At 48.4% G+C, this 26,596-nt stretch overlaps 1 protein-coding gene across 3 annotated transcripts in view; it reads left to right on the top strand.

Annotated features, from left to right (window-relative positions):
* Positions 1–16,900: 16,900 nt before the first annotated feature.
* The window catches only part of LOC121272354 (PHD finger protein 23-like), a 35,789-nt gene continuing 26,093 nt past the window's right edge, over positions 16,901–26,596 (top strand). For all 3 annotated transcript variants that reach the window (XR_005941874.1, XM_041178995.1, XM_041178994.1), the window contains exons 1-3: positions 16,901–17,203; positions 19,840–19,871; positions 20,775–20,867. Coding sequence is in view for 2 of the 3 variants with exons in the window: in XM_041178995.1 (XP_041034929.1) it covers positions 17,185–17,203; positions 19,840–19,871; positions 20,775–20,867 (144 nt within the window). In the remaining variant the exon portion in view is untranslated. The remainder of the gene's footprint in view (positions 17,204–19,839; positions 19,872–20,774; positions 20,868–26,596) is intronic.

The raw sequence follows: 26,596 nt of genomic DNA, 5'->3' as shown, positions 1-26,596 counted from the left end.
TGTCCCCCTGCCCACCCTCTGGTCTTCCTGTAAGTGACAGTCAGCCAGTAGGAGGCAGTGGTCAGGGAAGAACATCGGTGGATCTGACTGTAAACGCGTGGGACACAAACAGGAAGTCTATCCTGGAACGGGTGGACCCGTCTGGCCGCGACCAGGTGTATCTATGCTGCGCTCCGTCTGCAGGGTTGCTGAAGATGTCGTGCAGCTTGGCATCCTTTACTGTTTCCATCAGGGATCTGGACGTAGCGTCCAATCTGCTGTCGGCCCTGCCGGATCGCCCAACCGCATCGATGATGCAGTTGAATTCGCCGCCCAGAATGACTGGCCTGGAGGTCGCCAGCAGCAGTGGGAGCTGCTGAAGGACCACCAGCCCCTCGCTGTTTTGAGCCGGGGCGTACACGTTAATTACCTGGAGTGGAGCGTTCTTGTACGTTACGTCTGCTATGAGGAAGCGCCCGCCCACCACCTCCTTAACCTGGGAGACGGTGAAGCTGCCTCCCCGCAGCAGAATCCCCAGGCTGGAGGAACGAGGGTCGTTTCCTCCCGACCAGGTCGATGGCCCATGGGGCCACCATGGTGACCGGTGCCTGTAGGAGCTGAGGTGCGGTATCGCACACTCCTGCACCCCTGCCGGCTGAGGCCTTTGTGCACCGGGGTTTGCCACCCCACCGACGCTTAGGCAGTTACTGGTGGCAAACACCAACCTTTCTGCTGATGGTAGCTCCAGTAAATCAACGTCCAGACTCAGCAGCAAGGGAACCAGGTTGTGCCGAAGAATCTCTTGCACTAAGGTATCCAACACCCGGGGACTCTGGACAATGTAGACAGGGAGAAATCTCTCCCATCGGCAGAAAGTTCGAGAACCAGGGGACATCGATTTAGAAGGATCGGCAAAGGGACCATCAGGCGCATGAGCAGAAACCTGTTTACAGAGCGAGTGGTTGGGATCTGGTTCTGGTGGTTGGGTTTTTTTCTCATGTTGTCGGTGCAGGCTCGATGGGCCGAAGGGCATCTTCTGCACTGTGTGATTCTGTGATCTGGAATGCGCTGCCTCAGGGGTAGATTCAATTGTGTCTTTCAAAAGGGAGTTGTATAATTATCTGAAGAGAAAAATTTGTAGGGCTGTAGGGGAAAAGATGGAGCCGGGGTTTGGGCGGGGGGGTGAAGGAGGGGAGGGGCTAGCTGAGTTTGTCTCGCAGTGGGCCAGCATGGACCCGATGGACCGAATGGCTATGCTATAACCGTTCCCTGATTCTAACCCCTGCTTGCGCTTTCAGCGATGGTGTCCGTGTGGTGCCGTTTTTTATCGGGGAGGTACGTGTGAAAACAAAGACCCTTTGATGGAGCGAGGGGAACGTTTCAGATTCGGACACAGTTCAATGAGCTTCATTAGAGCACTCAGTAGATCACAGGCAGTGGATTGCTTTGAAGAGGAACACAGCGTACTTGCGAATTTGCTATCTCTTCGTTCTGGCATCATGGAACGGAGCGACTTTGTGCATCAGTGGATGTCAGAAATGCTGCAGAAACTGTCTGGATCTGTTCAAGGCTCTGCAATCTGGACCTTTCATTCACACTCTTCTCTGCACAGTTCAACCTCTTTCTTAAAAACTCTTCTCCTGCGCTCATTCCAAAAGCATTGACTGCCGCTGGACTTCCATCACTGCGGACCCTTGTTGGGGTACTGGGGCCTGGGCAGTGAGCGTTATGCAGCTATTGAACCATGAGGGCAGCACAGCTGAGCCTGCCTCTGTGCTCACCCAGCCCTCAGACTTTCTAGCGGAAATCGAGGAATTGTGATCCAGAGCAGGTATCCTGGTTCCCCTCAGCGAACAACCCCAGCTTCTCCGCATTAACTGAAGCTCCTCATCATCATCCCTCTTATCGTTCCGGTAAATCTCCTCCGTACTCTCTCCAAGGCTGTGACATGCTTCCTAAACTGTGGCGGCCAAATCTGGACACGATACTCCAGCTGGGGCTGAACCAGTATTTTATAAAAGTATAGCATTACTTCCTTGTTTTACTTCATACTTTCAAGTGACACAGCCAAGTTTCTTTAATAAATATAGCCTTGTCCTGTCAGCAAGGATTTCTATATGTGAACACCCAGGTTCACATACCTGCTGTTCCTGCATCCTCTTTCAAATTCTACCATTTTGTTCAAATTGTCTCTCCTCATACATCCAGCCAGAATGCACCACTTCTCGCTTTTCTGTCTCCTGACTGTTTACCGTTTATCGAAGTTTTGTGTCATCTGCAAACTTTGAAACTAGACCCAGTAGAGTCAAATCTATAGGCGGTCTAGTGGCACAGCGGGTAGCGTCCCTGCTGCTTGGCTAGAAGTGCTGGGTTCAAGTCCCGCTTCAGGACTTGCTGGCCAAGGAAGGTGCCTTCATTAATGTGGCCAAACAGGTTGATTACAAGCCTGTAAATCCTTCCAATACACCTCATGGCAGGCGGTAAGAGCTGGTCAGCTGTCCTGCAGAAGGCAATGGCACACCACTGCTACACTTTGCCAAGCAGAATTATGGGCCAATCAATAGAAGTCCATGGTCACCAATGCCCTCTTAGGAGGAGGATAGCCAAATCCAGGTCATTAATGAAGTGCTAGTACTGGCCCCAGGTGTGTACTTCCCTGTAGTCTGAAAAATAACTGCTCACCATCACTTTCTGGACCTTGGCCAATTTCATATTCATCGCTGCCCCCCTTAATCCCATGAGTCTCAGTTCTGCTGCTGGTAGCTGGTATTGCACTGGAGTGGCAGCCGGGCATAGGCTTGAGTCTCTGGAATGGGATTTTTGAGTCCACAACCTGTTCACTCAGATACTGGGTCAACGGACACCAGAACTGAGGAATGTTGGGGTCGGTGTATATCTTATTAATTGGGTGTTGGGTAAGTATTAATTCTGTGAATGAGGATGTTAGGTCAGTGTGCAGTCTGTTTACCGTAGGATAGGCAGCTCAGAAGCAGGCCACTTGGCCCACCAGTCCATGCTGGTGTTTATGCTCCGGTTTAGCCTCCACCCATCTTTCCTCATCTAAATCTACTGTCGTAACACTCTATTCCCTTCTCCTTGTCTAGTTTCCCCTTAAATGCGTCTATTCACTTCAACCACTTTGTGGTAGCGCGTTCCACATTCTCCGGGTAAAGAAAGTCCTTCTGAATCCCCGATTGGATTTCTTGGGGACTATCTGATACTCATGGCCTCTGGTTCTGCTCTTCCCCCGCAAACAGAAACATTCTCTCTCTGTATCCACTCGATCAGAACCTTTCAAGGTTTTAAAGACTTTTATTAGGGTCACCCTAGTAATAGAGAAACTTGAGCGAATGTGCCGGGAATATTGCTTTAATGTGCACATTAATGGGGCATTGCGTTAGTATGCACTCTGAAATTAGATGGTGGGTTAACGTGCATCCTGTTAATTGGGAATTTTTGGATTGGTGTGTATCTTTTTAATCAGCATGGTGGTTTAATGTGTACCCTGTTAATGGGGAATTTTCATAACATACATCCTGTTAGTGGCTTTTAGAGGTTCAATTATGAGGATGAGTTGTATATTTTTATTTGCTGTTGATATATATTCATTTGAATTTAGGAGATTGAGGGCTATCTGATTAAGGTGTTTAAGATGTTATACGGGGTGTGTGGGGTATATCAGAGTGTGTTACTTTGGGGAGTGTGGGGTATATCAGAGTGTGTTACGTTGGGGAGTGTGGGGTATATCAGAATGTGTTACTTTGGGGAGTGTGGGGTATATCAGAGTGTGTTACTTTGGGGAGTGTGGGGTATATCAGAGTGTGTTACTTTGGGGAGTGTGGGGTATATCAGATTGTGTTACTCTGGGGAGTGTGGGGTATATCAGAGTGTGTTACTTTGGGGAGTGTGGGGTATATCAATATGGAAAAACATTTTCCTCTGCTGGAGTTGGGGGGGGGTGCGGGGTGGGGGGGAATCAAGGACAAAGGGACATAATCATCAAATTATAGCCAAGACTTTCAAGAACAAAATTGGAAAGCATTTCTTCGAGGGGTGGATATCTGGAATTCTCTCCCTCTTGCCGTGGTTGCTGGAAGAACTGGAGCTTTTAAGACTGAGAGAGATTTTGGGAGGTAAGAGTATTGAAGGATATGGGGCACAGGCAGGAAAATGGAGTTGGTGCCAATTGGCCATGATCTAATCGAATGGCGGAACAGATCCGAGGGGCTGAATGGCCTCTGCTTGCTCCTGGGTGTCAGCCGGAACTCAGTGGTCCCACTCTCCCAGCCGTTGAGTCGGAAGGACGTAAGTTCAAGACCCACCCCAGAAACTGGAGCACGTGATCTTGGCTGACACTGGAGTGCTGCACTGTCGGAGGTGCTCTCTTTCAGATGATCCATTACACCAAGGGCCCGTTTTACCCTCTCCATTGGACGGAAAGGGCGCCACTATTTGGAGAAGAGCAGGGGATTTCTGCTTAGTGCCCTGGCCAATAATTATCGCTCGACAAACAGCTAAAACACAGATTATCTGGTTACTGTCACATTGCTGTTTGTGGAGTCTTGCCGTGCACTGATTAGCTGCTGACTTTCCTACATTAAAATGGTGATTGTGCTTCAAGGGTGTTTATTGCTGGTAAACCAGTATGGGATGTCCTGAGGCTGCGAAAGGTGCCATACAAATGCAAGGGTTCCTGTTGAACTGGTGTGCATCTGGCGTATCCTCAGGGAGCTGATCTCAGTGGATTTCTAGGCCTGGCTCATTGTTCATGCTCCGATCAGTGGCGGCCTTTGTGTGTCCAGCTGGTCTGCTCTTTACTGACTGATACATGGTGCAATGCTTCCCCCTGGTGTCACTCTGTGACAGGCACAGCTGTGACAATTCCTGGAGGTCACATCAATATCAAAATAAGTTCCACAGTTCAGGTGGACGTTAAAGATCAGGTGACACTGTTCAAAGGAAGTAGAGAATTACCCCAGTGTCTTGGTGAACATCCCTTCTAAAATCGACACTGGTAACGGATTAACTAGGCACTCATCATGTTGCTGTTTGTGGGATACTGTTGTGCACAAAATGGCTGCAGTTTGTCTGTGTTAACAACTTCAAAATGTATTTCATTTTGTGTTGAGCCCTGAGGTGTTTCTGACAGATGTAACAGCCCATTCGGCCTAAACTAGCTATATGCCCCTGTTTATGCTCCCCTCCCATCTCCTCCCATCCTATTCCATCTCATCCTCCTCTTCTTTTCCCAGGAGGTCTTGTGTCTCAGTGGGTAGCGTCTGGGTACAGCCCTGGGCCAGAAGCACCAGCTTCAAGTCCCCACCAGGTCCTGTTGGCCTCAGAAGGAGCATCCATGATGCAGTTCAACGAGCTGATAATCGGCCAGGAACACTTCCCCACTATTCCCCAAAGGGGAGAAAAAGTGTGTGTGTGTGTGTGTGTGTGTGAAGATATAAGACCATAAAACATAGGAGCAGAAATTAGGCCATTCAGCCCATCGAGTCTGCTCCGCCATTCAATCATGGCTGATAAGTTTCTCAACCCCATTCTCCCGCCTTCTCCTTGCCAATCAAGAACCTATCTATCTCGGTCTTAAATACACTCAATGACCTGGCCTCCACAGCCTTCTGTGGCAATGAATTCCATAGATTCACCACTCTCTGGCTAAAGAAGTTTCTCCTCATCTCTGTTCTAAAAGGTCTTCCCTTTATTCTGAGGCTGTGCCCTTGGGTCCTAGTCTCTCCTACTAATGGAAACATCTTCCCCTCGTCCACTCTATCCAGGCCTTTCAGTATTCTGTAAGTTTCAATCAGATCTCCCCTCATCCTTCTAAACTCCATCGAGTATAGACCCAGAATCCTCAAACGTTCCTCATATGTTAAGCCTTTCATTCCTGGGATCGTTCTCTTGAACCTCCTCTGGACCCTCTCCAGGGCCAGCACATCCCTCCTGAGATATGGGGCCCAAAATTGCTCACGATATTCTAAATGTGGTCTGACCAGAGCCTTATAAAGCCTCAGCAGCACATCCCTGCTTTTATATTCTAGTCCTCTCAAAATAAATGCCAACATTGCTTTGCTTTCCTAACTACTGACTCAACCTGCAAGTTAGCCTTAGGAGAATCCTGGACTAGGACTCCCAAGTCCCTTTGCACTCCAGATTTCTGAATTCTCTCCCCATTTAGAAAATAGTCTATGCCTCTATTCTTCCTACCAAAGTGTATGACCTCACACTTGCCCATGTTGTATTCCATCTGCCACTTCTTTGCCCATTCTCCTAACCTGTCCAAATCCTTCTGCAGCCTCCCCCGTCTCCTCAATATTACCTTTCCCTCCACCTATCCTTGTATCATCTGCAAACTTAGTCAGGATACCCTCAGTTCCTTCATCTAGATCATTAATGTATAAAGTGAAAAGTTGTGGTCCCAACACTGATCCCTGCGGAACTCCACTAGTCACCGGCCGCCATCCTGAGAAGGACCCCCTTATCCCCACTCTCTGCCTCCTGCCAGACAGCCAATCTTCTATCCATGCTAGCACCTTGCCTCTAACACCATGGGCTCTTATCTTACTGAGCAGCCTCCTGTGCGGCACCTTGTCAAAGGCCTTCTGGAAGTCCAAGTAGATAACATCCATTGGCTCTCCTTTGTCTAACCTACTCGTTACCTCCTCAAAGAATTCTAACAGATTTGTCAGGCATGACCTCCCCTTGATGAAACCATGCTGACTTTGCCCTATTTTACCATGCACTTCCAAGTATTCTGAAATCTCATCCTTAATAATGGACTCTAAAATCTTACCAACGACCGAGGTCAGGCTAATCGGCCTGTAATTTCCCGTCTTTTGCCTCACTCCCTTCTTAAATAGGAGGGTTACGTTAGTGATTTTCCAGTCCTCTGGGACCCTCCCTGACTCGAGTGATTCCTGAAAGATCACCACTAACGCCTCCACTATCTCTTCAGCTATCTCCGTCAGAACTCTGGAGTGTAATCCATCTGGTCCAGGTGATTTATCCACCTTCAGACCTTTCAGTTTTCTTAGCACCTTCTCCTTGGTAATGGCCACCATACTCACCTCTGCCCCCCAACTCTCTTGAACTTTGGGGATATTACTCATGTCTTCCACCGTGAAGACTGATGCAAAGTACCTATTCAGTTCCTCCGCCATTTCTTTGTTCCCCACTACTACTTCTCCAGCGTCATTTTCCAGTGGCCCAATGTCCACTTTTGCCTCTCTCTTACCCTTTATATATCTAAAAAAACTCTTGCAATCTGCTTTTATATTACTGGCTAGTTTACCCTCATATTTAATCTTCTCCCTCCTTATTTCTTTTTTAGTTGTCCTCTGTTGGTCTTTGTAGGCTTCCCAGTCCCCTGGTTTCCCACTGCTCTTCGCCGCATTGTATGCTTTCTCTTTAGCTTTTATGCTGACCCTGACTTCTCTTGTCAGCCATGGTTGCCTCGTCCTCCCTTTAGTACGCTTCTTCTTCCTAGGGATGAATTTTTGCTGTGTCTCCCAAATTACTCCCAGAAACTCCTGCCATTGCTGTTCCACTGTCTTTCCCGCTAGGCTCATCTCCTAGTCAATTCTGGCCAGCTCCTCCCTCATGCCTCTGTGGTTGCCTTTATTCAATTGTAATGCCGTTACATCTGATTCCAGCTTTTTCCTCTCAAATTGCAGGGTAAATTCTAGCATATTATGGTCACTTCCTCCTAAGGATTCCTTCACCTTAAGCTCCCTGATCAAATCTGCCTCATTACACGTCACTAAATCTAGAATTTCCTGTTCCCTAGTGGGCTCCACCACAAGCTGCTCCAAAAAGCCATCTCGTAGACGTTCCACAAATTCCTTTTCTTGGGATCCACTACCAACCTGATTTTCCCAGTCTACCTGCATATTGAAATCCCCCATGATCACTGTAACCTTGCCTTTCTTACACGCCTTTTCTATCTCCTGGTGGATCTTGTGCCCCACACCCTGACTATTGTTCGGAGGCCTGTATATAACTCCCATTATGGTTTTTTTACCTTTGCGGTTCCTCAACTCTACCCACACAGATTCTACATCATCTGACCCTACATCATTTTTTGCTATTGATTTAATTTCATTTCTTACTAACAAAGCAACCCCACCCCCTCTGCCAATCTGCCTATCTTTTCGATAGGATGTATATCCTTGGATATTTAGCTCCCAGTCCTGATCCCCTTGCAGCCATGTCTCCGTGATGCCCACCACATCATACCTGCCAATTTCAATCTGCGCCACAAGCTCATTTACCTTATTTCGTATACTGCGTGCATTCAGATACAACACCTTCAGTCCTGTATTTCCTGTCCCCTTTCTCATTGTCGTCTCTTTATCTGATGTGCTTAAAGTTAGATTCCTAGCCCTTTCCAAACACTCTGTCCTACTCTGTGTTCTGGGGACTTTAATAGCCTCTCCCGGGCTCTCCTTTCTTTTCAGTTTTTTCATAATTTTCCATGAAGTTGAATCCACCTCCCCCCCCCACGCTAATCTGCTGCTTTGTTTCCCATTAGTCATACTTCTTGGAGTTTTACCCCCCTCCCCCCCCACTTTCTAGTTCAAAGTCCTGTTGGCCACCCTATTTACCCTTTTCGCTAGAACATTGGTCCCAGATCGGTTCAGGTGGACACTGTCCCAACGGTACAGATCCCTCCTGTTCCAATACTGATGCCAGTGCCCCACGAAATGGAACCCCTCTTTCCCACACCACTCCTTTAGCCACGTGTTTACTTCCCTTATTCTCGCGTCCCTATGCCAATTTGCACGTGGCTCGGGTAGTAATCAGGAGATTATAACCCTTGAGGACCTGTTCTTTAACTTAGTTCCTAGTTCCTGATAATCCCCAAACAGGGGCTATGCTTTAAAAAAAGAGTTTCTATTCCTTTTCTCCCTCATGTATTTATTTAGCTTCCCAGATTTAAGGGGTTTTGTCCCCCTTAAATGTCTCTGCACCATTCACCTCAGCCACTCCCTGTGGGAGCGAGTTCCACCTTCTCCCCACTCTCTGGGTAAAGAAGTTTCTGAATTCCCCCTTGGATTTATTAGTGACTTTCTCTTTTCTCTATTCTTTCATGGGATGTGGGTGTCACTGGCAAGGCCAGCATTTGTTGCCTATCCCTAATTACCCTTAAACTGAGTGTCTTGCTCGGCCATTTCAGAGGGGCAGTAAAGAGTCAACCATATGGCTGTGGGTCTGGAGTCACATGTAGGGCCAGACTGGATAAGGACGGCAGATTTCCCTCCCTAAAGGGCGTTAGTGACCCAGATGGGTTTTTAACACCAATCAAGGATGGTTTCATGGCCACCAATGCTGAGACTCGCTTTCAATTCCAGGTTTATTTATTAATTGAATTTAAATTCCACCAGCTGCCGTGGTGGGATTTGAACCCCTGCCCCCAGATTATTAGCCTGAGCCTCTGGGTTACTATCTTATATTTATGTCCCTATTTTTGGATTGCCCCTCAAGTGGAAACATCTCTTATCCACCCTATCACAGCCTTTAGAGACCTCTATCAGGTCAGTCCTTTTCTAGAGAAAAGAGCCCCAGTCTGTTCGGTCTTACCTGATGGTTATAACCTCCCAGTTCTGGTACTACCCTCATAATTCTTTTTTTAAACATCCTTTTTTGCGATATGGAGACCAGAGTTGAGCACTGTACTCGCAGTGTAATCTTCCCAAGGTTCTACACAAATTTAACATAACGTCTCTGCTTTTCAATTCCACATGAGTCCCAGTTGTGAGGAAGAATGATTGAGGTAGGACAGGGGTCTCTTTTTTTTACATTTAATATTTCAAGGGATGTGAGCATTTATTGTCCATCCCTGATAGCCCATGGGAAGGTGATGATGAACCACCTTCTTGAACCGCTGCAGCCCTCTCTGCTCCTGTTTGGTACAACCAGCTTGCTGGGCTATTTCAGAGGGTGGTTCAGGGTCAACCACGCGGGTCCCTATCCATCTGGAGTCACGTACGAGCAGGACCAGCTAAGGCTGGCCGATTTGAAAGCAAAACGCTGGAGATGCTGAAAATCTGACAGGAAAACTAAAAATGCTGGAAATACTCAGCAGGTCAGGCAGCATCTGTAGAGAGAGAAGCAGAGTTAACGTTTCGGTCAGAATTTTAAAAAATATATTCATTTGTGGGAGTCGCTAGCTAGGCCAGCATTTATTGCCCATCCGTAACTGCCCTTGGTCAGAGGGCAGCTAAGAGTCAACCACATTGCTGTGGATCTGGAGTCACATGTAGGCCAGACCAGGTAAGGGTGGCAGATTTCCTTCCCTAAAGGACATTAGTGAACATGTTGGGTTTTTAAAGACAATCAATGCTAATTTCATGGTCACCATTACTGAGACTAGCTTTCAATTCCAGGCTTATTTATTAATTGAATTTAAATTTGGCCATGGTGGGATTTGAACCCACGCCCCCTGGGTGACTAGTCTAGTAACACTACCACCACACCACTCACTCCCCTGGCACTCAGCAAAACCTAAAGGGGTGATGAAGGTTTTCAACGAGATGTCAAGGAACTAATTGCTTCACAGAGAAGTGGGAAAAAAATGTTCCTCTACTTTCTTATGACAGGTGTCCAGTTTCCAGCTTTTCCACAATCTCCAAACAGGCCACACAGAAAAAAATCCCAAAATGTTTGTGCAAAGCTGGGCAGATGGAGAGTTAATCCTACCAGTGAGTTTCCCATTCCATGACTAAAGGCGAGTGTTGGTGTCCAGCGAGCTCTGGCGAGGTTTGCCTGGTCACTCCCACCTGGTGCCTCTGGTGGCTGTGTAAAAAAATAAAATGGAGCACTTTTACCTTTGGTAAATCAGTATCTTCTGTTCTTCCTCAAAAAGCAGGTTCTATTACCAGAGTGATCTCCCTCAGAAGAGGCTCCCGTAGTTGGTAAATCTTCTCCGTTTCTCTTTCCTGCTTTGGTGCTCTTGATGGCAGGAGTAGGCCATTCAGCCCATCGAGCCTGCTCTGCCATTCAATACGATCGTGGCTGATCACTGCTTCAATGCCACCCCCCCCCCCCCCCCCAACTATCCCCATATCCCTTTACGTCGTTGGCATTTAGAAATCTGTCAATCTCTGCTTTAAACATGCTCAATGACCGAGCTTCTGCAGCCGTCTGGGGTAGAGAATTCCAAAGATTCACAGCCCCCCTGAGTAAAAATATTTCTCCTCATTGACAATGTTAGGAATGCAGGAGTAAACCAGGACAAGCTTCAGAGTGAATTGAGAGCAGGTGGTGCTCACTGGAGACTGTTCTTCAGAGCTGGATTTTCCCCAGTAAGAAGTTTTTTTTTTTGCTTCTGGACAAGCAAAGGATCCATTAAGGGAAGAGCGGAACCTGGCATTTATATTGAACTATAGTTTAACAATGAAACAGTTGTGACTTTTTAAAATTCATTTATGGGATGTGGGCGTCGCTGGCTGGGCCCAGCATTTATTGCCCATCCCTAGTTGCCCCTTGAGAAGGTGGTGGTGAGCTGCCTTCTTGAGCTGCTGCAATCCCTGTGGTGTAGGTGCACCCACGGTGCTGTTAGGGATGGAGTTCCAGGATTTTGACCCAGCGACAGTGAGGGAACGGCCAATATATTTCCAAGGCACGGTGGTGAGTGGCTTGGAGGGGAACTTCCAGGTGGTGGTGTTCCCCATGTGTCTGCTGCCCTTGTCCTTCTAGATGGCAGTGGTCATGGGTTTGGAAGGTGCTGTCGAAGGAGCCTTGGTGAATTCCTGCAGTGCATCTTGTAGATGGTACACACACTGCTGCTACTGTGCATCCAGGTGGAGGGAATGAATATTTGTGGAAGGGGTGACAATCAAGTGGGCTGCTTTGTGCTGGATGGTGTTGAGCTTCCTGAGTGTTGTTGGAGCTGCACTCATCCAGGCAATTGTGTGTATTCTATCACATTCCTGACTTGTGACTTGGGCAGGCTTTGGGGAGTTAGGAGAGTACTTACTTGCTGCAGGATTCCTAGCCTCTGACCTGCTGTAGCCACAATATTTATATGGCTAGTGCAGTTCATTTTCTGGTCAATGGTAACCCCCAGGATGTTGATAGTAGGGGATTCAGTGATGGTCATGCCATTGAATGTCAAGAAGTGATGGTTAGATTCACTCATGGTCATTGCCTGACACTTGTGTGGCACGAATGTTACTTGTCACTTGTCAGCCCAAGCCTGGATATTGTCCAGGTCTTGCTGCATTTGGACATGGACTGCTTCAGTATCTGAGGAGTTGCGAATGGTGCTGAACATCGTGCAATCATCAGTGAACATCCCCACTTCTGACCTTATGATGGAAGGAAGGTCATTGATGAAGGAGCTGGAGATGGTTGAGCCTAGGACACTACCCTGAGGAACTCCTGCAGTGATGTCCTAGAACTGAGATGATTGACCTCCAACAACCACAACGATCTTTGTGCTAGGTATAACTCCAGCAGCTGAGAATTTTCTCCCTGATTCCCATTAACTCCAGTTTTGTTAGGGCTCCTTAATGCCACACTCAGTCAAATGCTGCCTTTATGTCAAGGGCAGTCACTCTCACCTCACCTTGGGAGTTCAGCTCTTTTGTCCATGTTTGAACCAAGGCTGTAATGAGATCAGGAGCTGACTGACCCTTGTGGAACCCAAACTCAGTGTCAGTGGGCAGGTTATTGCTATGCAAGTGCTGCTTGAAGCACTATTGATGACCCCTTCCATCACTTTACTGATGATCAAGAGTAGCCTGATGGGGTGGTAATTGGCTGGGTTGGACTTGCCCTGCTTCTTGTGTGCAAGACATACTTGGGCAATCTTCCACATTGCTGGATAGATGCCAGCATTGTAGCTGGGTAGATGTCAGTGTTGTAGCTGTACTGGAACAGCTTAGTTAGGGGCATGGCAAGTTCTGGAGTGTAGTACTATTGTAGGGACCCATAGCCTTTGTAGTATCCTTCAGCTGTTTTTTGGATATCATGTGGGGTGAATTGAATTGGCTGCCAAAGTGAACAACTTCACATTTTCCCACATTATACTCCATCTGCCAGATTTTTGCCCACATGCTCAACCTATCCATATTTGTCTGCAACCTCATGTCCTCTTCACAACATACTTTCCTACCTATCTTTTCATCTGCAAATTTAGCTACCATGCCTTTGTGTTCCCCTTATCTAAGTTATTGATATAAATTGTAAAAAGCTGAGGCCCCAGCACAGACTCCTGTGGGACTCCACTTGTCACATTCTCCCAATCAGAAAAAGACCCATTTATACATACTCTGATTTCTGCCCGCCAGCCAATCTTCTATCCATGGTATTATGTTACGCTCTACACCATGAGTTTTTATTTTCTGGAATAACCTTTGATGTGGCACCTTATCAAATGCCTTGTGGAAATTCAAATATTGCATGTCTACAGGTTCCCCTTTATGTACAGCAAATGTTACTACTTCAAAGAACTCCAGTAAATTGGTTAATCGTGATTTCCCTTTCACAAAACCATGTTGATTCTTCCCAATTACCCTGAGCTTTTCTAAGGCCCCAGCTATAACCTCCTTAATGATTGATTCTAACACCTTCCCCATGACAGACGTCAAGCTTAAATAATAAAAACAGAAAATGCTGGAAAAATTCAGCAGGTCTGACACTTCTTCAGACCTTTTCAGAGTTTTTCCAGCATTTTCTGTTTTTATTTCAGATTTCCAACATCTGCAGTATTTTACTTTTATCTTATAGACATCAAGCTAACTGGCCTATAGTTCCTTGTTTTCTGCCTCCCTCTCTTCTTGAATAGAGAAGTTATATTTGCTACTTTCCAGTCTTCTGGAACTGTTCTGGAATCTAGCAAATTTTGGACAATTAACACTAATGTATTTGCTACCTCACTAGGCACCTCTTTTAAGGCCCTAGGATGAAGTCTAACAGGGCCCAGAGACTTGACAGCCCACAGCTCCATCAGTCTGCTCAGTACCACTTCCCTAGTGATTGTAATTTCACCAAGTTCCCCTCTCCCTTCCACCTCCTGATTTACAGCTATAACTGGAATGTTTTTTTTGTATCCTCTATAGTGAAGACAGAAGCAAAATATTTGTTCGTCATCCACCATTTCCTTAATATCTACCATTAACTCCCCATTCTCATTCTCTAGAGGACTGGCTTCAATTTCTCTTCCTTGTTTAACAAGCTAGTTTGCTTTCAGTTGATTGACAGATAACTCCCACTACCAGCAGTTCCGTTTAACAAGTGAGTCTAACGTGAGGGTTGTTAGTCCTATGTCAGAGCTTGATTCTTAATCTATATTAAAACCTGAGAGACTTAACCAGAACTTACAACATGAACCTAATTCTCTACTGTCTCTGTCTCACTCGGGTATAGTCTCCTCACGTGCCCCTTCCTGATTATAGCCTGGCAGAGTGATTCCAACAGGAAGAACAGCACATCAAAGTAGTAAGTTTTGGATATTTTGGGTCATTTCGATGGTGATGATTTTGTCAAAGCTGCAAATACATTGAAGCAAGATGCAAACTCAAGAGTATCAATAAAAGCCAAAATATCAGAGCGTATATATCAACAAACCTGTTTTTAACTCTGGGATGGAAGTGACTACCCATGATTGTGACTGCCCATGATTGGTATCAATCAACCTCAGAAATGATGGGTGCACTTTGGAATTGGTATACATTGAGAGGGAAGATGTTATTGTTTAGAATTTACTTTTCAAATCAATAAAGTTACCATACATTAAGTACTAGTTAGCTGTTCTTAAACATACATTTCAAATGTAAGTCTTAGAACTAGACCTAATGATGATTTTGTTGTGGATTCAAAAGTGTTACAGTCTGCAATTAAAGTACAAAATGATGGAAATATTCAGCAGGTCTGCCAGCATCTGTGAAGTGAGCAATAGAATTAAAGTCAGCCCCGGCTCAATATCCCAGCAGTAAATTAACTTAAACTTCCCTGCTTAGTTTGAAGGTTATTGTCACTACAATATAGAGTTAAATCAACCTCTGTATATTGGTAGACTTCAGGACAGTCTCATTAAATCTTTGGGTTTGAAGAAGTCATATGGACTCGAAACGTTAACTCTGTCTTTCTCTCCATAGATGCTGTCAGACCTGCTGAGATTTTCCCGCATTTTTGTTTTTGTTTCAGATTTCCAGCATCCGCAGTATTTTACCTCATTAAATCTTTCCTTAGACCATCAATCCTGAGACCGTAAGTTAGTCTATTGTTTGCCCTGTCACTATATCCCAGAGGATTTATCACAGTATATTGTTCTGTGAATCATTGGCAGTCAGTGTTTGCCGGCCAATTTAAATTTACTAACTAACACAAGAATAGCATTCAGCCAGAATTCAAAATGTGCTAAGCTCTGCAATGGGCATTTTATTCACCTACAAACACTGTTGGCCTCACTATCACCTTTGCCCCCAGAATCTCTAGATTTTTGTCCATTGCTACTGTTGTCGCCAATAGATTTTGTCTCCAAACTCTTCTCTCCAACTCAAGAGAGCCAGGCAGAACATTGTTACTCAGGATCACTGGTAAGGCCAGCATCCATTGCCCAACCTAATTGGCCTTGAGAAGAACAAGGGGCAAGCCTAAAAACATTAGGGGAGGTGGTGGTGTAGTGGTATTGTCATTAGATTAGTATTCTAGTAGATCCAGGGTAATGCTCAGGGGACCTAGGTTTAAGTCCCACTAATAGCAGATGGTGAAATTTGAATTCAATAAAAATCTAGAATTGAAATTTGATGATGAAACCATTGCTGATTGTCATAAAAACCTGTTTTTTTTTAGGGAAGGAAATCTGCTGTCCTTACCTGGTCTGGCTTACATGTGACTCCAGACTCCGACAGCAATGTGGTTGGCTCTTAAAATGCCCTCTGAACAAGGGGTAATCAGGGGTGGGCAATAAATGCTGGCCCAGGCAGCAATGTCAATACGACTTGTCCAGTCAATATGCAGATTAAAAAATCGCCCATGACGATGGTCGCGCCCTCCTTACAGGCCTCCATTATTTCCTGATTTATACTTTGTCCTGCAGCGAGGCAACCACCACCCATGACTTCTTGCCCTTGCTCTTCCTTATGGGGAGAGGGCGGGAAATTGGAGATGAGGCCAAACTAAGATGCCCATGGTGGTACTGAATGGGCGGGGCAGGCTCGAGGGGCTGAATTGCCTACTCCTGCTCCTGGTTCTTATGTTCTGAGTTGAATGTGGAGAGAGGGAGGGGTTCAGAGTGTCTGAGGGATGTCAACACACAAGACTGGCTGGAGGGGAAGGCAAAGGAGCTTATTTGTCTCAGTTTGCCAATTACAAAAAAAAACTAGGCACTGATAAAAGCTTCCCTTTAATTTAAAAAAAGTGCAGGATTTAGTGGTGGTGGGGGTGGGGGGGGGGGAGGGGGGCGGGGGGTGGTGGTGAGGGATTTTAATAGGCCGTCCAAACACCCAACCCAGCCATTGCCAACAGCCCCGCCCCTTGGTCCAGGTCCATAACCAAGATGGCGGCGGCTTCGTCCCTCCCTCCGGCCAACGGAGTGACGTCAAGGACACCGGTCACCGCACGTAAACGTAAACACGTACTGACGCACGGCCCTTGGCGCGCCCCATCCGGTTGGTCGAGGGCCGTCCTGAGTGACGTTAGGAACTCTCCAAGGGCGAGAAGAGGAGAGGGGGGGGGGGGGGCGGTGTTTGAAACACGCGAGGACTTTTTTTCCTTCCTGCATTTATTTAAGTTATACAAATAAATATGGTCATTCTGAAGTTTACACTGAGAGGAGCGAGGATGATGATGTCATTTATTTTTAATTTTAGAAAATTCTATATGCCCTCCCCGCCCCCCCTCCCACCCATGATGATGGGACGGCTGTGCGAGTGGGCGGGTCCGGGCAGGGCTGTGACGTCACCACGGGACCGGATTTCGGGGGGGGAAAAGAAAAAACAGAAAAGGGCGCGAGAGCGGAGCGCGTCCTCGCGAAGGAGAGATAGCGAGACAGAGCGGAGCGCGTCCCCGCGAGGGGGGAGAGTGAGAGAGAGAGCGCGCGTTCCACGGAGGGTGAAAGAGCGAGGAGCGCGCTCTGGAGAAAAAAAAGAGGCGGTGCGCGCCCCCGGCGGAGAGCGCGGCCTCGCGATCTCCGGGCGCGCGCGCGCTCCCGGTCGTTCGGTCGGTCGGTGTTGTTGCCGAGGCGGCGGGAGGATGCTGAAGATGGCGGAGGGTGAGCGGGCCCGGGGGGGAGGGAACGGGGGCTCCTGGGGAGTGGGGGGGAGGTGAGAACGGGGGCTCCTGGGGAGTGGGGGGGAGGTGGGGACGGGGGCTCCTGGGGAGTGGGGGGGAGGTGGGGACGGGGGCTCCCGGTGGGGGAGGGGGGACAGGGGCTCCCGGTGGGGGAGGGGGGAGGGGGGGGGGACGGAGGCTCCCGGTGGGGGAGGGGGAGGGGGAGGGGGGGGGGACGGGGGCTCCCGGTGGGGGAGGGGGAGGGGGGGGGACGGGGGCTCCTGGGGAGTGGGGGGGAGGTGAGAACGGGGGCTCCCGGTGGGGGAGGGGGGACGGGGGCTCCCGGTGGGGGAGGGGGGGACGGGGGCTCCCGGTGGGGGAGGGGGAGGGGGGCTCCCGGTGGGGGAGGGGGAGGTGGGGACGGGGGCTCCCGGTGGGGGAGGGGGGACGGGGGCTCCCGGTGGGGGAGGGGGAGGGGGGGGGGGACGGGGGCTCCCGGTGGGGGAGGGGGAGGTGGGGGGACGGGGGCTCCCGGTGGGGGAGGGGGAGGGGGGGGACGGGGGCTCCCGGTGGGGGAGGGGGAGGTGGGGACAGGGGCTCCCGGTGGGGGAGGTGGGGACGGGGGCTCCCGGTGGGGGAGGTGGGGACGGGGGCTCCCGGTGGGGGAGGGGGAGGGGGGGGGACGGGGGCTCCCGGTGGGGGAGGGGGAGGGGGGGGGACGGGGGCTCCCGGTGGGGGAGGGGGAGGTGGGGACGGGGGCTCCCGGTGGGGGAGGGGGAGGGGGGGGACGGGGGCTCCCGGTGGGGGAGGTGGGGACAGGGGCTCCCGGTGGGGGAGGGGGAGGGGGGGGACGGGGGCTCCCGGTGGGGGAGGGGGAGGGGGGGGGACGGGGGCTCCCGGTGGGGGAGGGGGAGGGGGGGGGACGGGGGCTCCCGGTGGGGGAGGGGGAGGGGGGGGGACGGGGGCTCCCGGTGGGAGAGGGGGAGGGGGGGGGACGGGGGCTCCCGGTGGGGGAGGGGGAGGTGGGGACGGGGGCTCCCGGTGGGGGAGGGGGAGGTGGGGACGGGGGCTCCCGGTGGGGGAGGTGGGACGTGGGAGTCCTGAGGGGTAGACGGGGGTTCGGGTGGGGGAGGTTCCCGTGGGGGAGTGGGAGGGGGGTGGAGACGGAGTTTCCCTTGGAGGAGGGGGGTTAGGGACGGGGGTCCCTGTGGGGAGGGGGTGGGAAGGGGGGGTCCAGGCGGGTGGGGGTGGGGAGTTAGGGTTAACCCCAAGGAGTTTTGCTTCACCCCCGGGGGAGGGGGGGGTGGAAACCACCTGCATGTTTTAAGTGCCTTTTGCATCCTCCAGATAACCCAAAAAACAACAATGGACTTTATATTGTGAACTATAGTCACGGATGTGAATGTCGGAAACATAGCAGTCAATTTGTGCACAGCAAGATCCCGCAAACACCCAACGCGATAATGATCCAGTTCATCTGTTTTAGTAATGTTTGAGGGTTAAATGTTGGGCCCCGGACACCAGGGAGAGCTCCCCTGCGCCCCCCACCCTCCCTGTCCTTCTTCAAAATAGTGACCGCGGGACCTTTCACACCCACCTCAGAAGCAGACATGAACTCCATTTAATACTTTATCCAGAGGACAGCACCCCTGACAGTGCGGCTCTCCCTCAGTACTGACCCTCCGACAGTGCGGCGCTCCCTCAGTACTGACCCTCCTACAGTACAGCGCTTCCTCAGTACTGACCCTCCTACAGTACGGCTCTCCCTCAGTACTGACCCTCTGACAGTGCGGCACTCCCTCAGTACTGACCCTCCTACAGTACAGCGCTCCCTCAGTACTGACCCTGCGACAGTGCGGCGCTCCCTCAGTACTGACCCTGCGACAGTGCGGCGCTCCCTCAGTACTGACCCTGCGACAGTGCGGCGCTCCCTCAGTACTGACCCTGCGACAGTGTGGCGCTCCCTCAGTACTGACCCTGCGACAGTGTGGCGCTCCCTCAGTACTGACCCTCCAACAGTACAGCGCTCCCTCAGTACTGACCCTCCAACAGTACGGCGCTCCCTCAGTACTGACCCTCCGACAGTGCGGCGCTCCCTCAGTACTGACCCTCTGACAGCGCAGTACTCCTTCAGTACTGGCAGTGGTGTGTTAGCGTTGATTTTTATTCCCAAACCCTGGAATATGACTTGGCCCCAGAACTTTGTGATTCAGAGGTGAGCATGCTGTCCACTGAGCCATGACTCACAGCAGGGGTGTGGGGGTGAGGGAGAGTGAGAAGGAAAAAGCAGATGATGTGGAGGGAGGGGGCCAAGAGAGAGATGCTACTTGCGGCTGGCGTGGGGAGAGATAGAAAAAGAAGGGTGTGTGGTGGGTGAAGGGATAAAGAGAGAGAGAGATGTGTGTCTGGGGTTGAGGTTAGTGGGTGAAGGCTGATGGCAGGGGGATGGGGATTGAAGCAGGGTGTGCTATGGGGTTGAGAGGTGAAGTGGAGGCTGTATTGGAATGGTCTGCCAGGGAATGAGGTTGATTTGTAAGGGGAGCCAGTGTTTACAAAAGCTTTGATGGATGTGCCTGACAGCCCATGAGGCTAGCACAAGCCTTCCGACAGTCTAACTATTCTCTCCATCTCTTTCAGATCCACTGCAGACTGTTGGGGTGGATTCCCAGGTGAGTGCTGGCTGTACTAGGTGTCACAGTTTCTCCCGTAGCTCTGGGTGGTGTGTGAACCATGTCACTCGGGTTCAGTTTCTAATAGCCGGCTGTTCTAAGTGAGACTGTAAAAAGACCATTCAAATCTGAATCCAGGTGCATTAAATGTGCCTAACTGGGTCCTAATGTCATTACCCCAGACCTCCCTGTCCCAGGAGCAGGGCATAGTGAGTGAGCTGCCAGGACAGACATTCTGATGGTCCTGGGGGCAGCCAAGTAGCTATGAGCATTTGTGCACTTTCTACTTTGGATCATTCGGGGGTAGTGCAGTGGTAATGTTATCAGTTAGCATTCCAGAGGCCTGGATTATGCTCCACAGGCTCGAGTTCAAATCCCACCACAGTAACAGCGAGGATTTAAACTCAATTATTTAGTAACTCTGGAATTAAAAGCTAGTCTCAGTAACGGTGACTGTGAAACTCTGGGTTTTTCGTGAAAAGCCCATCTGCTTCACTTTTTCCCTTTTGGGGGGGAAAAAAATCTTCCCTCCTTACCCGGCCTGGCCCTACATGTGACTCCAGAGCCACAGCAATGTGGTTGACTCTTAACTGCCCTCTGAAATGGCCCTAGTAAACCACTCCGCAAGGGCATTTCGGGGCGCGCAACAAATGCTGGCCTTGCCAGCGACACCCATGTCCCAAGGGTGAATAAAAACAAAAGTGTTAAGGCTGTGGAGTTTGGTTTGTGTGAATTGTCAGATGCATACAATGAAGGAATCTCACTGTGTTGATTAGCTGATCTGAATCCCTGTCTGTGACTGTCCTGGACAGTTACTGTGCCTGTGGTGAACAACTCACAACGCTGTTGGATTTTCAGTATTCGCCCTGTTTGTTCCTGTCTAACCTTTGTGTGACTTTGCAGCCAGCTGAGAAGCCTAAACGCACAGTGGAAGACTTCAATCAGTTCTGTAACTTTGTTCTGGCATACACCGGCTATATTCCACCCTGCAGAGAGGTGAGACACTGTTAACCTGGCTCAGGTACCCAACCTGCTTGTTCCCTGCTTCCAACTGTGTTATCAGAAGCCTTGAAGCCTTTCAATTAGTGAGTGGGCAAAACTATGGCAGTGCGAATGCAGATCATTCTCAGGCTGGCAGGCTGTCGCTATTGGGATACTTGCAAGGATCAGTACTAGATCCACAGCTGTTCACAATCTATATAAGTTATTTGGATGTGGGGACCAATTGGTAATATTTCCAATTTTGCTGATGACATCTAACTGGGTGGGAATGTAAGTCGTGAGGAGGATGCAAGGAGGTTTCAGAGGATTTGGACAGGTTAAGTGAATGGGCTAGAGCATGGCAGATGGAATATAATGTGAATCAGTGTGAAGTTATTCACTTTGGTAGAAAAATAACAGAAAAAATATTTCTTAAATGGTGAGAGGTTGGGAAGTGCGGGTGTCCATAGGGACCTGGGTGTCCTTGTTCGTGAGTCGCTAAAAGTTAGCACGCAGGGTGCAGCAAGCAGTTAGGAAGGTAAATGGTATGCTAGCCACCATCGTGAGGGAATGTGAGTACAGGAATAAGGATGTCTTGCTGCAGTTATTTAGAGTCTTGGTGATCTCTCGCAAGGAGTATCATGTACAGCTTTGGTCCCGTTCGTCAATGGTGGAGGGGAGTGAATGTTTGTGGATGAGGTGCCAATCAAGCAAACTGCTTTGTCCTGGACGGTGTCAAGCTTCTTCAGTGTTGTAGGAGCTGCACTCATCCAGGCAAGTGGGTAGTATTCCATCACATTCCTGACTTGTGCCTTGATTAAATTATAGAATTATAGTACAATTATAATGGGGGACTTCAATTATCCAGATATGGACTGGGATAGGAATAGTGCAAAGGGACATGAAGGGCAAGAGTTCCTGGAGTGTGTTCAAGATAATTTTCTGCAGCAGTATGTCTAATGAGAGGGCAGGCGCTGTTGGACCTGGTTTTGGGGAATGAGTTGGCCCAAGTGGATTAAATAACAGTGAGAGAGCATTTAGGGGACAGTGACCGTTGTATCATAAGGCCTAGGTTGGCCATGAAGAAGGACAAGGAGCAATCCACAGTAGGGATAATTAATTGGGGAAAAGCCAACTTCAGTGAGATGAGAATGTGTCTGAGTTGAGTGAGTTGGGATCAAATGTTGGAGGAAAGATTGTGGCTGAACAGTGGGCTACCTTCAAAGAGAGCAATGTCAAGGTATGTTCCCTTGAAGGGGAAAGGTAGGGCAAATAAATCCAAAGTGTCCTGGATGACGAGAGGGATAGCAGTGAGGATGCAAAGGAAGAAGTACGCATATGACAGATGTCAGAAAATACAATGGAGAATCAAGCTGAACATAGAAGGACTAGAGGGGAAGTGAAGGGCTACTCAGAAAAGCAAGTTGGGAGCATGAAGAGAGACCAGCAACTAACATAAAAGGGAATCCCAAAGTCTTCTATAAGTATTCTATAAATACCAGGGTGGTTTAAAAAAAAAAGGGTGGGGCCAATGAGGGATTAAAGAGGAGACTCATATGTGGAGGCAGGAGAAGTAGTGGAGGTGTTAAACAAGTACTTTGCATCTGTCTATCCAGGCTGAGGTGAGAAAGGAGGTAACCGGTACACTTGAGGAATTTACAATTGAGAAGGAGGAGGAGGTGTTGGAAAGGCTTTCTTTGCTTAAAATTGATGAAGTACCAGGACCACATCCGAGGGAGGTGCAGGTGGAAATTTCAGAGGCACGGGTGATAATCTTCCAGTCTTCCTTACACACAGGGGAGGTGCTGGAGAAATGCGATTGTTACACCCTTGTTCAAAAAAGGGGTGCAAGGATATTGCTGGCAACTACCAGTCAGTTTGACTTCAGTGGTAGGGGAGCTTCTGGAAACTATAGTTCAGGGCAAAATCAATAGTCATTTAGACAGGTGTGGGATAATTAAGGAAAGCCAGCATGGATCCATTAAGGGAAAACCCATGTTTAACTAACTTGCCGGAGTTTTTTGAGGAGGTAACAGGAGGTTGATGAGGGCAATGCTGTTGATGTGGTGTATATGGATTTTCAAAAGGCATTTGATACAGTGCCACACAGTAGGCTTGTGAGCAAAATTCTAGGTCAATGAATAAAAGGGAAAGTAGGCACTTGGATAAGATTTTGGCTGAGTGACAGGAAACAGAAAGTAGTGATAAATGGTTGTTTTTCAGGTTAGAGGAAGGTCTGTAGTGGAGTTCCCAGGAGTCAGTGTTGGGACCCTTTCCCTTCTTAATGTCTATTAATGACCTAGACTGTGGTATGCAGGGCATGATGTCAACATTTGCAGGTGATACGAAGATTGGAAACGTTGTGATTAGGATAGCCTTGAACTTTAAAAGGACATAGGCATGTTGGTGGATTGGGCAGACAAGTGGCAGATAAAGTTCAATGCAGAGAAGTGTGAGATAATTAATTTTGGCAGGAAGAATTTGGAGAGACAGTATCAAAGGGATAAACTCTAAAGGAGTTGCAGGAACAGAGGGACCTCAGTGTATATGTATATAAGTCATTGAAGGTGGCAAGACATGTGGAGAGAGCAGCTAATAAAGCATATGGTATCCTAGGTTTTATTAATGGGGGCATTGTGTACAAGTGTAAGGAGGTTGTGTTGAACTTGTTTAAGACACTAGTTAGGTCTCATCTGGAGTACTGCGCCCAGTTCTGGGCACCATAATTGAGGAAGGATTCGAAGGCATTGGAGAGAGTACGGAGGAGATTCACAAGAGTTATTCCCGGGATAAAGAACTGTAGCTATGAGGATAGATTGGAGAGGTTGGGACTGTTATCCTTGGAGAAAAGAAGGCTGAGAGGAGATTTGATAGAGGTATTCAAGATCCTGAGGGGTATGGACAGGATAAACAGTGAGAAACTGTTTCCACTCATGAGTACATCAAGAACTAGAGGGCACAGATTCAAAATATTGGGCAAAGGGATTAGAAGTGATGTGAGGAAAACATTTTTTACCCAGAGGGTTATTGGAGTCTGGAACAAACTTCCTGAAAGGGTGGGTCGAGGCAGATTCGATCGAGGTATTCTGAAGGGAATTGGGCTGTTATCTGAAAAGAGAAAATGTGCAAGGTTACGGGAAGAAGACAAGGGAGTGGGATTAGGTAGCATGCTCTTTCAGCGAGCCAATGCAGACTCAATGGGCCAAATGGCCTCCTCCTACACTGTAAAGGTTCTGTGAATGTTGGCCTTTATCTCAAAGGGGGCTGGAATATAAAGCGGAGGGGGTGACATTAGTTATATAAAGCCTTAGTTGGACCCCATCTGGAGTAACTGTGTTCAGTCCTGGGCTCCGCACCTCAGGAAGGATATGTTAGCCTTGCAGAGGGTGCAGGGAAGATTCACCAGAATGATCCCCGTGACTGAAATGATGAGGACAAGTTGCACAGACTAGTTTTGTATTGCCCCCGAGTATAGAAGATTTAGAGATGATCTAATTTTGGTGTTTAAGGTAATTAAAGGATTTGATGGGGTCATTAGTGAGAAACTATTTCGCCTTGGGGGAGGGGGGAAGTCCAGAACAAGGGGGCAGAACTTTCAAATTAGAGCCAAGCTGTTGAGTGATGTCAGGAAGCATTTCTTCACACAAAGAGAGCTCTGCTGTATGAATACAACTTATTTTCTACAGGAATAATTACATTTAGCTACTGCACTGTTCATTTGTCAATTTGCTTCAACCTACTATTCCATTGCTTAAACTTCTCCTCAGGTTTGGAAGGATGAATCTAAAATAATGTTTAAAATGCCCCCCAGCGTATTTGTTTGAGTCTGTCAGATGTGCACTGTTGTGCTTGATTGTAATCTTAGTGCCGGTGGAATGCTCTCTGTGCTTCCGTTTCTGTGGTCCCAAGCTTTGAGGGTGGGGAACCTACCAGCTGGCTATTTTATTTTGAAAGAAAAATTCTTGGGAAGGGTAGTATTAAAAAAAGAGAGACACTCCCATTTCTGTGGTGCCTTTCACCACGTCAGGACTTCCCAATGCACTTTCCAGCTAATGAAATACTTTCTGAAATGTAGTCACTGTAGGAACTGCAGCACACGGTAAGCTCCTCTAGACAGCAAGGTGATAATAACCAGATAATGATGTCGGTTGAGGGATAAATATTGTTCAAGGGCACTGGCGAGAACCCCCCCCCACCTCGATTATAGAGCCTTTTGATCTTTTGCATCCACCTGAGAGGGCAGACGGGGCCTCAGTTTAACGTCTCGTCCAAAAGGTGCAGTGCTCCCTCAGTCCTGCACTGAGAGTGCCAGCCCGGATTTTTGTGCTCAAGCCTCAAGAGCATGAAGGCACCTCTGCTGTCAAAGATCCGAGCGTTGCACGGTGTGCGGTGACCCATGTTTTAATTCACTTTATGTGACCACATGGTGTCTGCTAACGGTTAAAATTGGACGAAGGAATGGGGCATATCAGACTAATTTGCTCAGTGTGATGAAGCTGCTGCATTGATCACTGTGGACATCTTCCATGCTTGAGCAGTGTGCATATTTAAGCTTTCAGATTCCTCGTACTTTGAGTGGAGCGCCATAGCTTCGGGCAGTTGGCAGCGCTGGGTCTCCGATCGGATTGTGAAGGACCTAAAGATTTACCCGTTCAGTTTTTCTCCTTTTCTGAACAGCTGACTCTGGGCTAGGCCTTGCAAACCCCCAGCTGGTCGCTACATTGCAGCCAACTGTAGGAGACTACGTGGTACATACAGCACAGAAATTCAGCCCAACCAGTCCATGCTGGAGTTTATGCCCCACTCGAGCCTCCTCTCATCTTTTCTCAAACATGTTAGAAAACTGAGCCCATCTTCTCCAGAGTTTAGAAGAACGAGGCGTGATCTCACCAAAGTGTACAAAATTCATTCAGGGCTCAACAGGGTGGATGCAGGAAGGATGCTTCCCCTGGCTGAGGGTGTGTCTAGAACCAGGGGTCAGAATGTGAGGTAGGCCATTTAGGACTCAAATGAGGAGAAGTTTCTTCACTCATAGGATAATGAATCTTTGGAATTCTCTACCCCTGTGGAGGCTCAGTCATTGAGTTTGTTCAAGAAAGAAATCGATAGATTTCTAGATATTAAAGATATCAAGTGATTTGGGGGTGTTGCAGGAAAATGGCGTTGAGGTAGAGATCAGCCGTAATCTAGTTGAATGGCGGGGCAGGCTCGAGGGCCCAAGTGGCCTACTCCTTAAATGCTCTTATTTCAGAATCGTAACCCTCTATTCCCTTGTCCCTCAAGTGCTTGTCTAGCTTCCCCTTGAATGGATCTGTTATGATGTGGCAGGTAATGTGTGCCAGGTAGACCAAATCCACCAGGGAAACTTGGTCGCGCTATCACAACAGTCTTGCGATTGGTATTATTTTGAGATACGTGCGCTGAATTGAGAAGTAATAAGTCCACCAAGACTTTGAGATTTAAAAAAATTAAATTAAAATATTTATGAAAAAATAAGAGATGTCAAGCACATTCATAAGACTACAATTACTACTATAATAATTCCTAAAACTCCTAATTAACCTGACTCCCAGTTATACCCCCTTTAAGGCAAGTCCAAAAATAGATTTTGGATTTTAAACAGATCCAGCCAATTAACACAATGCCCTGGACAATGGAATTCCAAATGGCTTTTCACCAGCTTCAGTTTCAGTAGACAGCAGACTTATGCACAAATACTGGAGGCTTCATTAAGGCTATTTCAC

This window comes from Carcharodon carcharias, chromosome 33 (genome assembly GCF_017639515.1).
Source record: "Carcharodon carcharias isolate sCarCar2 chromosome 33, sCarCar2.pri, whole genome shotgun sequence".
NCBI classification, from domain to species: domain Eukaryota; kingdom Metazoa; phylum Chordata; class Chondrichthyes; order Lamniformes; family Lamnidae; genus Carcharodon; species Carcharodon carcharias.
This window is presented reverse-complemented; position numbering and strand designations above follow the sequence as displayed.